This window comes from Pseudorca crassidens, chromosome X (assembly GCF_039906515.1).
Source record: "Pseudorca crassidens isolate mPseCra1 chromosome X, mPseCra1.hap1, whole genome shotgun sequence".
Taxonomy (NCBI): domain Eukaryota; kingdom Metazoa; phylum Chordata; class Mammalia; order Artiodactyla; family Delphinidae; genus Pseudorca; species Pseudorca crassidens.
Genome location: NC_090317.1, coordinates 73,151,245 through 73,166,861, shown reverse-complemented (window position 1 = coordinate 73,166,861; position 15,617 = coordinate 73,151,245). Strand labels below are relative to the sequence as shown.

The 15,617-nt window shown below is 45.5% G+C and overlaps 1 protein-coding gene across 1 annotated transcript; it reads right to left on the bottom strand.

The window, feature by feature from the left end:
* Positions 1-13,889: 13,889 nt before the first annotated feature.
* P2RY4 (pyrimidinergic receptor P2Y4) lies at positions 13,890-14,968 on the bottom strand. Its single transcript, XM_067722720.1, is given in 2 exon segments — positions 13,890-14,161; positions 14,164-14,968. Coding segments are annotated over 2 exon segments (1,077 nt in total).
* Between the last annotated feature and the right edge of the window lie 649 nt (positions 14,969-15,617).

Here is a 15,617-nt window from a genome sequence, read left to right as displayed (position 1 = left end):
CTGGGCTGATATTCAATTAGCAGGAAGAGCTGGAGTGGGGACAGCCCTCCAGGTGCAGAGAAGGCAAAGTATGCAGAACTCTGTCTTTTGCCAAACCGACTCAAAGGTCAACACTTGCCTTCCTTGCTCTCATTCTTCTTTTCCTGTTTTGTAATGTGCCCCTTGTCCTCTATTTCTGTACAGCCTTTTGTCCCCCAACTCATGTCCCCAGGACACACTCCTCCATAGGACTCCTGTGATTTCATTACCCAGAAGAAACCACAGACCTCAAACTAAGATACTCACTCACTGATTGTTTATTTAATACTGAGGGCCTAGGACTTTCCAGGCATTATAGGAAGATGCATTTAAAAATAAGATATGGTCCATATCCCTTTAGAAGCATACCGACTTCAGGTGTGAAAATCAAACAAAAACAAAGAAAAAAAAAACAAAAAAGTCAACAACTCAGTTTGCTTCATTGGGCATGAAGTTATAACAAGGTAAGAGATGGGAGTCAGAAAGAAGAATGAGGGCTTTGCTGCCCCCCCCACTTTGGCCTGTACGTGGGGCTCACCCCTGCTCATGGGAGGTGGTGCTGCCGTCTGGAAGACAGGCTAACTCCAAGGGAGAACAGTCTTTGACAGGTCAATGGCAGGGGGAAAAGGAGGGTAGGAAGTGGGATTGTTCTGTATTAAAAGTAAATGAAGGGGCTTCCCTGGTGGCGCAGTGGTTGGGAGTCCGTCTGCCGATGCGGGGGACACGGGTTCGTGCCCCGGTCTGGGAGGATCCCACATGTCGCGGAGCGGCTGGACCCGTGAGCCATGGCCGCTGAGCCTGCAGGTCCGGAGCCTGTGCTCCGCAACGGGAGAGGCCACAACAGTGAGAGGCCTGCGTACAGCAAAAAAAAAAAAAAAAAAAAAAAAAAGTAAATGAAGATCTTGCTGAAGGGCTCAAACCTGAGTCTGATCCAGTGTTTGAATCCAACTGCCAATCTGGGGGAAATACAGACACGCAGCAAGCGAAGTCCAGGCTGTAGGAGATTCTCCAGGTCAAATGTGGGTTGTTCAACAGATAAATGATCAGGAAAAGAAAGGGATGGAGGGGGAAGCTGGAAACTAAAACAGACCTAAACTCTTACAAAATGCCAAGGTCATAAAAGACAAGGAAAGACCAAGAAACTGTCACAGACTGGAGAAGACTAAGGACACACGATGAGTAAATACAACATGGGACTTGATGGCACCCTGGAACAGAAATGGACATTAGTAGAAAAAAACTAGTGCAATTCGAATAAAGTCTGGAGTTAACAGTAATGTTACAATATTGGTTTCCTAGCTGTGATAACTGTACTATGGTTACATAAGACGGTAACATAAGGGGAAGCGGGATGAAGGGTATAGGGAACTCTCCGCACTATCTTTGCAACTCTCCTATCAATCTAAAATTATTCTCAAATAAAACGTTTACAAAAAAGAAATTTTAAGGGTTATAATAATCTTTTTAATGGACAAGACTAAACCATAGTCATTAGGGAAGTGTGTTTGGGTAATAAAACCATAGAAATGCAAGGGAACGATTCCTCTAAATGTCAAAGATAATGGTTACTTTGGGAGGAGAAAGAGAGCTGTGACTGTAATAGGGCACATGGGAGGCTTCTGGGGTGGGTGAAAAACTTCTATTTCTTGACCTAACGGTGGCCACAAGGTATTTGTCTTATAATAATCCATTAAGCCATATTTGTTTTAGGTGGTTTTCTGTATCTGGGTTTTATTTTACAATGAATAATTAAAGAGAGAGACTTAACAGACATAACATCCAAATAAAGTCAGTGGACCTTGTTTAGATCCTGATTTAAATTAACCAACTATTGGATTGGCCAAAAAGTTCGTTCGGTTTTTTCCATACAATGGTTCTAGTAGCACTTAGTTGTCTTTAACTTCATTCGAAACAATTTTGTTAGATTGTATTGTGACAGCTGTCATATCAGCGTGCATTAAAAAGAAAACTTACCAAAACTGGTGAATTTTTGTGTAGCTATTTTGATATTGAAGATGGAAGAAAAAAAGCAACATTTTGGGCATATTATGCTTTATTATTTCAAAAAAGGTAAAAACGCAACTGAAACACAAAAAAAGATTTGTGCAGTGTATGGAGAAGGTGCTATGACTGGTCGAACGTGTCAAAAGTGGTTTGTGAAGTTTCGTGCTGGATATTTCTCACTGGACAATGCTCTATGGTCGGGTAGACCAGTTGAAGTTGATAGCGACCAAATCGAGACATTAATTGAGAACAGTCAACCTTATACAACGCGGGAGATAGCCGAAATACTCAAAATATCCAAATCAAGCGTTGAAAATCATTTGCACCAGCTTGGTTATGTTAATCGCTTTGATGTTTGGGTGAGTTAAGTGAAATAAACCTTCTTGACCGTATTTCCGCATGCGATTCTCTACTTAAATGTAACGAAAACGTTCTGTTTCTAAAACAAATTGTACAGCAGAAACTAACACAACATTGTAAAGCAACTATACACCAATAAAAATTTAAAATAAAATAACATGATTATAATAAAAAAATAAATTAAAAAATAAATTGGGATGGGCGATGAAAAGTGGATACTGTACAATAATGTGGAATGGAAGAGATTGTGGGCAAGCGAAATGAACCACCACCAACCACACCAAAGGCCAGTCTTCATACAAAGAAGATGATGCTGTGTATATGGTGGGATTGGAAGGGAGGCCTCTATTATGAGCGCCTTCCAGAAAACCAAATGATTAATTCCAACAAGTACGGCTCCCGATTAAACCAACTGAAAGCAGTACTCGACAAAAAGCGTCTGGAATTAGTCAACAGGAAATGCATAATATTCCATCAGGATACCCCAAGACTGCATGTTTCTTTGATGACCAGGCAAAAACTGTTACAGCTTGGCTGGGAAGTTCTGATTCATCCGCCGTATTCACCAGACATTGCAACTTCGGATTTCCATTTATTTCAGTCTTTACAAAATTCTCTTAATGAAAAAAATTACAATTCCCTGGAAGACTGTAAAAGGCACCTGGAACAGTTCATTGCTCAAAAAAGTAAAAAGTTTTGGGAAGATGGAATTATGAAGTTGCCTGAAAAATGGCAGAAGGTAGTGGAACGAAACGGTGAATACGTTGTTCAATAAAGTTCTTGGTGAAAATGATAAATGTGTCTTTTATTTTTACTTAAAAACTGAAGGGGGCTTCCCTGGTGGCGCAGTGGTTGAGAGTCCACCTGCCGATGCAGGGGACGCAGGTTCGTGCCCCGGTCCGGGAAGATCCCACATGCCGCGGAGCGGCTGGGCCCGTGAGCCGTGGCCGCTGAGCCTGCGCGTCCAGAGCCTGTGCTCTGCAACGGGAGAGGCCACAACAGTGAGAGGCCTGCGTACCACAAAAAAAAAAAAAAAAAAAAAAAAAACTGAAGGAACTTTTTGTCCAACAAGTATAAAAAGACATTTGTATATGGACTGGATATTAGATATTATTAGAGGAGTATTAATTTTGTTAAGGGTGATAATGGCATTGTTATTATCGAAGAAAACATCCAAATTTTTGTAGATGCATAGTGAAATTTAGGGGTGAAATGACATGATGTCTTAGAATTGCTTTAAAATAATCCAAGGGGGGAAAAAAGAGCTGGGAGATAGATGAAACAACTATGGCAAAATGTTAATAGCTGTTGAAGATGAACATAAAACATGAACACAAAAATGAAAATTTCTTGCATTCTCTAGTTTTGTGTGCGGGGGCAAATTTTTATAATAGAAAATTAAAAGAGGGGGACAGCCTCGAGCCAGGCTGCCTCAGGGCAACGGCCGCAACAGATATCTAATCCCAGGTGCTCCCCCCGCCCCACAAACCCACAGCGCTCCCTTCCCACCAGCCATCTCCCTGAGGTCACAACCCCAGCAGTCTCAGAGTGGCCTGTGATGTGAGGGGTGTTTCCCTTCTCTGGACCTCTGCGTCATTAGGACCAGATAGCAGCCCTTCTCACCTTTTCTTCATCCTTATGTTCTAGTAATACCAGGAAAGGGAATCAAAGGGCAAATGGGCAAGGCCCAGAGCTCAGAACTGATGGGGCAGTCCTTACCACTCCAGAGTCTGCCCCCTTCAGTGGGTGGTAGATGTGGGGCTGGACAAGGACGGGACAGGGAGATGAAAATCCTCATAACTATATGCATTCAATATCGGGTGAGCTTCCAGAGGCTAGTGGTACCTTTGGTTGGAACACCGTTCTGGGATCTTCGTCTCCTTCAGGCTCCTGGGCATCATGCCTTGTTTCAAGCAACCTAAGCACTTCCAGAGTCTGGTATTTCTGTACTGACCCCTGAGCGACCTTGCCATATGTGTGTACTGATCCAAGAGAGCATGGCAAGAAGCCAGAGTCAGAGGCCAGGACCAGATCTGGGGTGACTTTTGTGCTCATGGGAAGTCTCATCTCTGGCCTTTGATCATCTCAGTTGGTACTACAGAGTAAAGCCAAGGAGTCTCAAGTTCCCCGAGTGCCCTGGAGAAGGAAGAGATAGAGTCTCAGGGGCAGAAAGGACAGGTGGAGGTGGGAGGTGGAACAGGGTCATGTTGCTTATGAGTAGATCTAGCTAGTTTCAACCACTTCCTAACCCTCACTATCTGGAGAGGAGAAATGAGGGCCATGGAATAAGCGTGATATGTCCAAAATCTTAAGGAAGCATGGGGAGTGGGGCAGAGGAAGCATTAGCATTACAGACTTAGAGAAGTATCGCCTGTGTTTGAACCATAGAATTTTCCATTCTGGGAGGGGAGTGGTAGTAGCATGGTGGGAGTGAGGGGAGACAGAGATAATGGAAGGAATGGTGAAAGGGCAAGGGGACAAGAATGGTGTACGGGGAACAGTAGAAGGCTGCAGATGCTGTATGCACGGAGTATGGGGAGATATAGACAGTATATGGACAAGGGAGGGTGAGCTAGTGTTTTAACAAGAGTTCAAGGATGATGAATAGGGAGGGAGACAGGAGACAAGAGGGAAAAGACGGTGGATGAGTGGAAGCAGTGGGGGAAAAGCTGGTGGCAGGCAGGGACCAGGAGTAGGGGGATGGTGAGAGGGCAGGTAGACGGGGATGACAGGTAAGCAGAGAAATAGATCTGGAATGTATGGTAGATGATAGAGGAAAAGTTTGAAGGACAAGTGGACATGGCTGATGGACAAGCAGGAGCTGGATTGTGCAGAAGGCCAGGACCAGGGCGCTTGGAGAGTTTGGAGGGCTCTTAATAGGGCTGGACATGGTCAAGTTCGGCTGGCAGCACAAATTTGGTCTGATCTGCTCCCTCATCAGTTTGGATCTTGCAACCATTGTCCATTTACCTGCTGTTTACATCCTAGTGGCCGCTACCAGCCCTCTACTTTGCCTGTTTTTTCCAGGACTGGAAGACCCCAGAGCAAGGTAAGACTCATGGACCTAGAAAGAACAGTACTGAAGAATGTTCCACCTCAACCTGTAACCAGGCAGTCCCACTTACCATGCCACAGGCCTCTCATCCAAGTTCTCAGAGCCACAGGAGCTAGGCCAGCCAGGACCATCCTGGGGTCTCTTCCTTTTCCCTAGCAGAGCCACAGTCCCTCCAGGCTGCTAGGGAAGCACTGGGTGAGCGGGAGGGGTGGGCTTGGCACACACAGACACCATACCCTACAGATATTTCTTTTTTTTTTTAAAGAAGATGTTGGGGGTAGGAGTTTATTAATTAATTTATTTATTTTTGCTGTGTTGGGTCTTCGTTTCTGTGCAAGGGCTTTCTCCAGTTGTGGCAAGCGGGGGCCACTCTTCATCGTGGTGCACAGGCCTGTCACTATCGCGGCCTCTCTTGTTGCGGAGCACGGGCTCCAGGCGCGCAGGCTCAGTAGTTGTGACTCACGGGCCCAGTTGCTCCGCGGCATGTGGGATCTTCCCGGACCGGGACCCGAACCCGTGGCCCCTGCATTAGCAGGAGATTCTCAACCACTGCGCCACCAGGGAAGCCCCCCTACAGATATTTCTATCTCAGGTGGCAGGTGATCAGCCTGGGTAAGGAACTGGTGTGCCTGGACCCGCATCAGGGACTATTTTCCCATTTCTGTAAGTGTCTCTTCCCCAGCGTCTCTCACAGTTCTCCAGATAGTAAGCATTGATGCCAGATGACTAGGGCTGTCCATAAGGAAAATGAGCATCCCAGAGAAGTCTCAGTGCAGGCTAGACAGACTTCAGGGTCCAACATTGCTACTGGGCTCTCACTACCTTGCTAGTACTTAACTATCACTTCTAAGCAGCCCCAAATCCAAATGTAGAATTCTGGTTCCTCGTCCAGCTACACTAAAGTTGAGAACTTTTGAGAAAGGGTTTCCACCCACAGGAAATGTAACTGATGTTTTTTCATCCATTACTCCACTGACACTTCACAACAGCCCTGCCAAATAGGTATTACTATCTCTAGTTTATCAATGAGGAAACTGAAGCTCAGAGAGATTAAATAACGTGTACAAAATCATGCAGCTAGTGAGTAACAGATCAAGGATTCAAAGCCACATCTGGTTATCTGACTAAAATTGCTATTCTCTCTACTACTCCTCATCACCTCCTTCACCAAAACACTGGCTTTCATCACATGAATGAAAGAGAACAGAGGTCTCAGGTGAAGCATTTAGCGTAACCAGTTAGGGATTGTGGGATGCAGTAGTAGAAAATGTGGGGAAAGAAGAAGCTCAGATGTACCATCTCCTTCACTCCACATCCAGGTTACCCTTACAGGTAAGCCAAGCAGTGAGTAGCCAGTGTAGTAGAATGTGAGATATGCTGGACAGGCCTACTTTCCTTCAAAATATCTTTCCAATGCCCTCCCAGCCTCCACTGCTCCTGAAGTACCCCTAGATCTTTAGGCTCCTTGAGCTCTGTGGCCTCTTAACATGGAAATATTCCCAGGAGAAGAAACATTAAGCTGAATTACTGCGTGTAATTATTCAGAAAATACTTATTAAGCACCATTTATTAAGCAAATGGGATGATAAAATAACAAATATTTATATTTGCTTAGCTGTCTAGATTTGCAGAGTCTTGCCACAATCTGGAGTACCTAAAGCTGAGATTATGATCTTCATTTTACAGATGATGAAACTGTGGCTCAGAGAGTCTGAGTGACTCACCCAAATGACATACCTGAGCCCCACCTTGATAACTAGGGCTCCAACTTGGTTCTTCTGATTTTCAGTTCTATGCTCTTTCCTCTCTATCACAGTAACTCAAGGGGTTTACAGGTAGGAACTCAAAACAAGCACACATAAAAACTTAAATAACAATTCAGGATAATAGTATAAGTGATATCAAAAGACAATAAAAGTGTCAAATGACTGATATAGATAATAATTACTGGAGGGATGACCAGGAAGGTCACTGTGGGTAAGAGTCAGCAGAGAAGACCTCCAAGAGGAAGTGGGACTTAAGCCTGGCCTTTGACACTGGGTAGGAAAAAGACAGTGGGAAAATAAAGGGAGGGCATTCTAGAGTATGGGAAAGGAAGAATAAAGGTGGAGAGGTGAGAAAGCGAAAGTCTTATTTGGAAAAAGAATGAGGAGATCAAAGTAGCTGGAGAAGAGAGATTTGTACTGGGGAGGAATGGAAAATAAAACTGAAAAAGTGCTCTTGAATTTCTTCTTTTTTTTTTGGACACAGCACAAGCTTTGACTAAAAAATGGAGAAACGAGAACTAAGTTCACAGATCAACTTCTCATCCACCTGGCAAGAGGGATTTAATTTTAAAGAGTAAAGACAAAGGGAGCAGAAGTGAGACTAATGATGGGGAGGCATAGGCATTAGTGCTCTTGAATTTCTGACAAAAGGATTTCAACATGTCTTGTAGACAATGGGGAACCATGAAAGAGTTTTGAGTGAGAGAGTGAAACTGAAAGCAGTTTGGGGGCCAATTAATCTGGCAATATGCACTGTATGTATTGTGCTAGGAAAGACTGGCGGCAAGGAAGACCAGTTGGGAGGCAGTGACAGTCAGTCAGGGAGAAGGTGACAAGAGCCAGTATTAGAATGGTAGCACTGGGACCATAAAGGAAGGCCAATTATAATTGACATGATGAAGGAAGAAATGTCAGAATCTTGTGAAATAGGGAGGGCAAAGAGTCAAAGTTGCCTGAGTGTTTTCAAGCCTAGGTGACTTGAGAAAAGAAGATGCCATGAACACAAATGAGCACGACAGGTAGGGAAACTGGTTCAGGGAGTTTAGTTTTTGACATTTTGGGTTAGAAGTAACAATGGAAGATCCAGTGAAACTATCCAGTGGGCAACTGAAGACATAGAGGTGGAGCTTGGGAGAAAGGTCAGACAGAACTGAGTTGGCCTGGTGTAATGGAAGGAGCTCTGGAATTCAGGGGTCCTGGAGCCTCGTCTCTGCTCTGCCCCTAATTTACTAAGTCATGGGCAAGTCATATCTCTGGGCCTGTTTCCTCCTTTGTAAAGTGAGGGGGTGCCCCGGCCCTAGAAGATTTCTGAGATACTCTCAAGGACTATGAGTCAACTGAATTGTATTCACATGTATATATGTTCTCTCCAAGAGAAAAATCAAGGCTCAGATGAGGGGAGGGGATTAAATAATCCCCAAATGCTATGACCATGACAGATCTTGGAACTCTGTTTACTTAGGGAGTAAAAGAGAAAGAGAAGAAGTAATAAGAGAGAGTAAAGTAGGAAGAGAGAAACTTTAAAGCAAGGGGATAAAATAAACTAAAGTTAAAAGTATTACAATAAATGGAAGAAATAGTTATATCAAATATGACAAAGGGTTAACATGTACGTTAAATAAAAATACATTTAGATAGATAAGAATACCACTAAGATACCAATTGGAGAAGGATATGAACAGAGAGTTCACCCAAGAGAAAGTGCAAATAGTAAACATATGGGAAAGTGTTCAATCCCATGAGTAATCAAAGAAAGGAATTAATAAGTTAATGTTTAAGCCATCCAAAGAGATTTCTAATAAAGTCCAATGCTGGGGCTGCAAGGGAACTGGAACACTCGCATGTCATTGTGGTGTTGAAAACTGTGCAGTCCTTTGGGAAATCAAGCTCTATAAAAACATTCATGCTCTTTGATCTAGTAATCCCACCCCTGGGAACTTTTCCTAGGAAGAGGATTACAAAGAAGAAAAAAGCTATATGCTTTAAAATATTCAAAGCACAGAAAAATTGGGAGTCGCCTAAATGTCCAGTAATAGGGGAAGAGTCAAATAAAATATAATCTACTGATGGATGTAATTTTATGTGGCCATTGAAATGATAAATATGAAAGACTGTAACACAAGAAGAGTATCTGCAATTAAGCTTTTTAAAAGAAGAATTAAAAAATATATGTATACTATGATTGCACTTATATAAACAAATATATATGTATTATACAAATTGGAAAAGCACAGAATGTGGAAAAATAAAAACAATTGTCTAGGGTTGGGAAGTTGAGGTAAATATTTTCTTTCAAATTTTGCTTTAATGTTGTCATAGTGGAATTTATTAATGTGGCTTTTATAAAAAGTTTTAAAGAAGATATGCAACAGGGTCAAGCGAAGCAGAGAAGTCAAAGAGGATGAAGGCAGAGAAAAGATCATTCAAGGTTTTGCTTATGAGGCAATTTGTGTTCTAGGTACAGAAAAGTGTAGGAAGGAAACCAGATCCAGAGGGTTAAGGGGTGACTTTGTGGTGAGGAAATGGGATTCATGGTACTCTTTCCAGATATTTGAGAGTGAAATGAATAAGATGAATAGAATTTGGTTTTTGTTTGTTTGTTTGTTTTAATTTATTTATTTTGGGGTTGTGTTGGGTCTTTGTTGCTGCACGCGTGCTTTCTCTAGTTGTGGTGAGTGCGGGCTACTCTTTCTTGTGGTGTGCCAGCTTCTCATTGCAGTGGCTTCTCTTGTTGTGGAGCATGGGCTCTAGGCACGCGGGCTTCAGTCGTTGTGGCTCTCGGGCTCTAGAGCCCGAGGCTCAGTAGTTGTGGTGCACGGGCTTAGATCCCGCAGCATGTGGGATCTTCCTGGACCAAGAGGGCTCAAACCCGTGTCCCCTGCATTGGTAGGTGGATTCTTAACCGCTGCACCACCAGCGAAGTCCTAGACTTTGTTTTTTAAGACTAGATGTAATCAGTTACAGAAGAGACTGAAAATGAAGAGGGATACACAAAGGAAAAGGAAAGAGGGCCACTTCTTATTCTGGGACTGCAGGGAAGAAAGGGAGAAAGACAAAATGAATATAGTAGAGTTATCGTGAATGAAACAGAGGGAAGCTGACATATTAGATTTTCTCCGTTTTTCAAGAGGCAAGGTAACTCTTTTTTTTTAACATCTTTATTGGAGTATAACTGCTTTACAATGGCGTGTTAGTTTCTGCTTTATAACAAAGTGAATCAGTTATACATATACATATGTTCCCATATCTCTTCCCTCTTGCGTCTCCCTCCCTCCCACCCTCCCTATCCCACTCCTCTAGGTGTCACAACGCACCGAGCTGATCTCCATGTGCTATGCAGCTGCTTCCCACTAGCTATCTATTTTATGTTTGGTAGTGTATATATGTCCATGCCACTCTCTCACTTTGTCACAGCTTACCCTTCCCCCTCCCCATATGCTCAAGTCCATTCTCTAGTAGGTCTGTGTCTTTATTCCCGTCTTACCCCTAGGTTCTTCATGACCTTTTGTTTTTTTCCGTAGATTCCATATATATGTGTTAGCATATGGTATTTGCTTTTCTCTTTCTGACTTACTTCACTCTGTATGACAGACTCTAGGTCCATCCACTTCACTACAAATAACTCAATTTCGTTTCTTTTCATGGCTGAGTAATATTCCATTGTATATATGTGCCACATCTTCTTTATCCATTCATCCGGTGATGGACACTTAGGTTGCTTCCAACTCCTGGCTATTGTAAATAGAGCTGCAATGAACATTTTGGTACATGATTCTTTTTTAATTATGGTTTTCTCAGGGTATATGCCCAGTAGTGGGGTTGCTGGGTCGTATGGTAGTTCTATTTGATAGAAAGCCCAGAGATAAACCCACGCACATATGGTTACCTTATATTTGATAAAGGAGGCAAGAATATACAGTGGAGAAAAGACAGCCTCTTCAATAAGTGGTGCTGGGAAAACTGGACAGGTACATGTAAAAGAATGAGATTAGAACATTCCCTAACACCATACACAAAAATAAGCTCAAAATGGATTAAAGATCTAAATGTAAGGCCAGAAATTATCAAACTCTTAGAGGAAAACATAGGCAGAACACTCTATGACATAAATCACAGCAAGATCCTTTTTGACCCACCTCCTAGAGAAATGGAAATAAAAACAAAAATAAACAAATGGGACCTAATGAAACTTCAAAGCTTTTGCACAGCAAAGGAAACCATAAACAAGACCAAAAGCCAACCCTCAGAATGGGAGAAAATATTTGCAAATGAAGCAACTGACAAAGGATTAATCTCCAAAATTTACAAGCAGCTCATGCAGCTCAATAACAAAAAAAACAAACAACCCAATCCAAAAATGGGCAGAAGACCTAAATAGACATTTCTCCAAAGAAGATATACAGATTGCCAACAAACACATGACAGGATGCTCAGCATCACTAATCATTAGAGAAATGCAAATCAAAACTACAATGAGATATCATCTCACACCAGTCAGAATGGCCATCATCAAAAAATCTATAAACAATAAATGCTGGAGAGGGTGTGGAGAAAAGGGAACCTTCTTGCACTGCTGGTGGGAATGTAAATTGATACAGCCACTATGGAAAAGAGTATGGAGGTTCCTTAAAAAACTACACATAGGAGGCAAGGTAACTCTTAAGAGGTCATAGGGGAGGATGAAGTTGGGGTCTTGAAAAGGTAGAAAATACAGGAAAGAGTTGCTCTGGAATGTTCACTAGGAACTCAGCAGGCTAAGGGGAATGGGGGCTTAGATGAAGTTCTAACACATCAAGTTTCAGTGGGTCAAGCCAGCCTTGGGCTCTGACTTCACCTGCAATCCCCTCTAGTCCTAGGAGAGAGAAGACTGGCCCAAGGTGAAAGTCAAGGTGTTTAAAATTAGAGTGTGAGGGAAGGTGGCCCAAAAGTAGCAGACCACAAAGTCTGGGCAGTTAGCCTCAGTTAAGCGTAGGGGACTTCAATGGACTGGAGAAATGGAAGAGCCTGGGTCAGGTGTGATGAAGAGAGCAACTTTGTTAGGTGGGGCTGGTGGATAGGAGAGGTGATAGGTGAGGAGACTGTGGTCATCAGAATAAAAGGGAGCGAGTGCCGATGAGGAACAGCATATGAAACAGTCTAGGCAGTGGCCATGAGACTGGGAGGCTAGTAAGAAGAAGGCCAGTTCATTAACTCCTAGCAGAAGGGGTCCTTGATGTCTAGAGAGGAAGAGGGAGCACTTACAAGAATGCAAAGGGGGACTCAGGGGCAGTGAAATCATTTTTTTTTCTGCAGACCAGCCCTAACTTTACTCTCCAGAGAGACCCTTAGAAGCCAGGAGACAAGCAAGGGATCAGAGCTAGGTCAGCAAGAGTGGGGCAAAAGGAAAGGAAGGCTGGAGACTCAAGAGACCAAAGGACTGCAAGGCAATTTTAGAGAGGATGCCTGGAAGTGTAAGCCTACCCTTCTCACGAATGCCTTCCCAGAAACTCTTACTTCCCAAGGCTTGGGAGTTAGCTCCCCAAATTCCACACCCCACCCCCACTCCTGGAAGTCTGTAAGCACTAAGATAGTGCTGGAGAGGAGTGACTGGATGGGAAACTCTGAGGGGAGCTGTCCTAGTCCCAGCGCCTTGCCCTGTCCTCGAAGTCCTAAAACCTGATCTGAAAGAGCTGGTGACAGATTTATCTTTATCTAGGGCAGGAGCTAGAGAAAGGGGAGAGACCAGTGGAGAGTCAGCTCTGGGCCTCAGTCCTTGTCAGCACCCCAATCTCTGCACAAACCTTCTCCACCCTTTGGTGCTGGAACTTATGCCATAGACACGAGAGCTCCTCCCTTGCGTTCTGAGCCATCCACTCTGCCTTTCATTAAGTACAGGAGAGCTGTCAAATATGTTCTCAGCAAACCTCATAAAGAAGGGCCAGTCCCATTCCTGTTCCAAAGGCCATTATCAGCTTGGGTCCTGCCCCCTGAGGCTCCTCAAGGTCCCCACCCCATGGGAAGACTCAGGGCTCCCTCTCTACCTCATGGCTACCCACCATTCAACAGGGCCATGCCTCTAGCTGCACATGGGGACCCTGTCAGGCAGGCTCTCTGGGACGGTGCCCTAGTTCAGCGCCTCGGTAGACAAGACTATCCTGTCTTCCAGGGGAAACCAGGGAGTGGGTGTGGGCACTACATATGTCACTTCCCAGGCATTTGTGATATGCTGGTGCCCCCACTTCCTGATTCTGGCTATCACTGTCAGATGAGTCAGGCCAATACTGAGATCACCCCAGCTTCTTCACCCCTCCAGTTAAATGCTCTGGTCTGGCTGAAGGAATGCATGCTATACAAGGATATGGGGGGAGAGGGCAGGAGAAGGAGGGCTGGGGAAGATTTCCAGCAGCCTTGTAGGACCAAGAAACAGGACCAGTGGCCCCAGGAAGGGGACAGAAACAAAGAGAAAGAAGTCGAGGACGAAGAGTGGCTGCTAGTGTCTTTGGCTAAAAAGGAGAGGGCAACTGAAGGATTTAGGAGAGATGGAGTCACACGTGATTTCTCTGGCTCCTCCTAAATCTCAGGGTGAGGGCCTCTCTCCAGAGCTCAGAAAAGAGGAGAAAGCAGCCAGATCGGGTGTCACTATAAGGTTCCCTCCCCTCTGCCCTGCACTCACCCCCTTTCCTTCACTTCCCGGCTTCCGTTACAATCTATCTGCCCAAGCCGCCATCCTGGGGGGTGGCTGTCCACCTGCAGCTGCTGTCCTCAGGCAGGGACACCAGTGCCAGAGAGGAGGCAGCTGTGGGGAGCCGGGGCCTGCCACCCCTGCAGAGCTGCCGGAGCTGACGTCAATACTTGTCCCCAGTGAGCAAATAGAGCACAGGATCCAGGCAGCTATTGGCACTGGCCAGAGGCCGAGTCACTTTATAGACCATGTTGATGATGTTCAGCACCCAGCAGTCAGCTTCCAACAGCCTTGCATGTAATAAACGGTGCGGGTGATGTGGAAAGGCACGAAGCAGACAGCAAAGACAGTCAATACCACAGCGATGGTGCGCAGCGAGCACAGACGGGAAGATGACTGGGCAGCCCCTGGCAAGGGCCGTTACAGGCGCTGGGCCATGAGCCCATAGCAGACAAGAGTGACCAGGCAGGGCACGTCAAAGAGCAGCCCCATGACTGCCGAACTGAAGTGCACGTAGTGGTCAAACTCCTCAGGCCGGGTGGTGTCGTGGCACAAGATGATGTCCCCCTTAGGGCTGGTGGTGACAAAGAACAAGTTGGGCACGAGGCAGCCAGCTACGACCAACCAAACTGCCAGGCAGAGAAGGCCGGCAAGGCGCGGGCAGCCCCAGCGCAGCGCCTGCAGCGGGTGGCAGATGCCCAGGTAGCGGTGTACGCTGATGCAGGTGAGGAAAAGGACACTGCAGTAGAGGTTCCAATAGAAGAGAAAGCGGATGAACTTGCAGAGCCCAGTGCCAAAGGGCCAATGGTTGCGGGCTACATAATAGTAGACGAGGGTGGGCAGCGACAGGACGTACAAAGTATCTGACAAAGCTAAGTGGAACATGTAGGTGGCTGTCGCGTCCCACGGTCGGAGGCAAAAAAGGAAGAGCCAGGTGGTCAGGGCATTGAGGCCTAGGCCCAGCGCAAACACAACTGCATAGCTCACGGGCAGCAGGATAAACTTGAACTCCTCATTAAACCGGCAGTCCAGCTCCAACTCACTGTCGTCAGGATCTGAGTGGGGGCCTAAGGCTGTGAACAGTGAGGACTCCGTACTGGTCATGGTCCCCCTAGGGGTGGAAAGGGCAGAAGTGAGGGTGACCAGATTTCCCTGGCCCCCCAGCCCTGACCTGGGGCAAAAATGCAGAGAATGGGGAGGGCAATGGTTGAAGCACAAGGGCGAGTTGAGAGGATGCATCTGGGAGTAACCCGGGTCAGCCTGGCTCCTGCCAGAGCTCCCTCGGTCCAGCCTGGGGAATAGTAGGCAGCAGGCAGTGCCAGGGCTCAGGAGGGCAGTCAGTGGGTTTGGGTCGTTCTTCTGAAGCTGACTCTGTCCTTCAGAGCTTGGTTAGCTAAAGGGGGTCAAGGCCTACCAGGACTATCCAATGTAGGAAGATACCCAGACCCAAATTGTCTCCCAACTTATCACAACAGCTGTGTCCCTGTGAAGAGGGCATCTCTCCATACAGTAACTTCTCTCCCCTGGTCCCAGTGTGTCTGAACTACAGTGATCTCTGATACCTTCTCCCAGCCTGGGCCAGCCCAGAAACCCCATCACCACCCTTTGCCAAGAAACTTGGCACATCTCCTACCTGCTCCCCTTGAAGCTGAGCCCAGCTGACTCTGTCACCCTTCCCCTTGGCAGCCAGAGGGCATATCCAAGGGGGCGGGGTTGGGCGTGGGACCTGTACCTCCTCCCTGTCCTGGGAAAT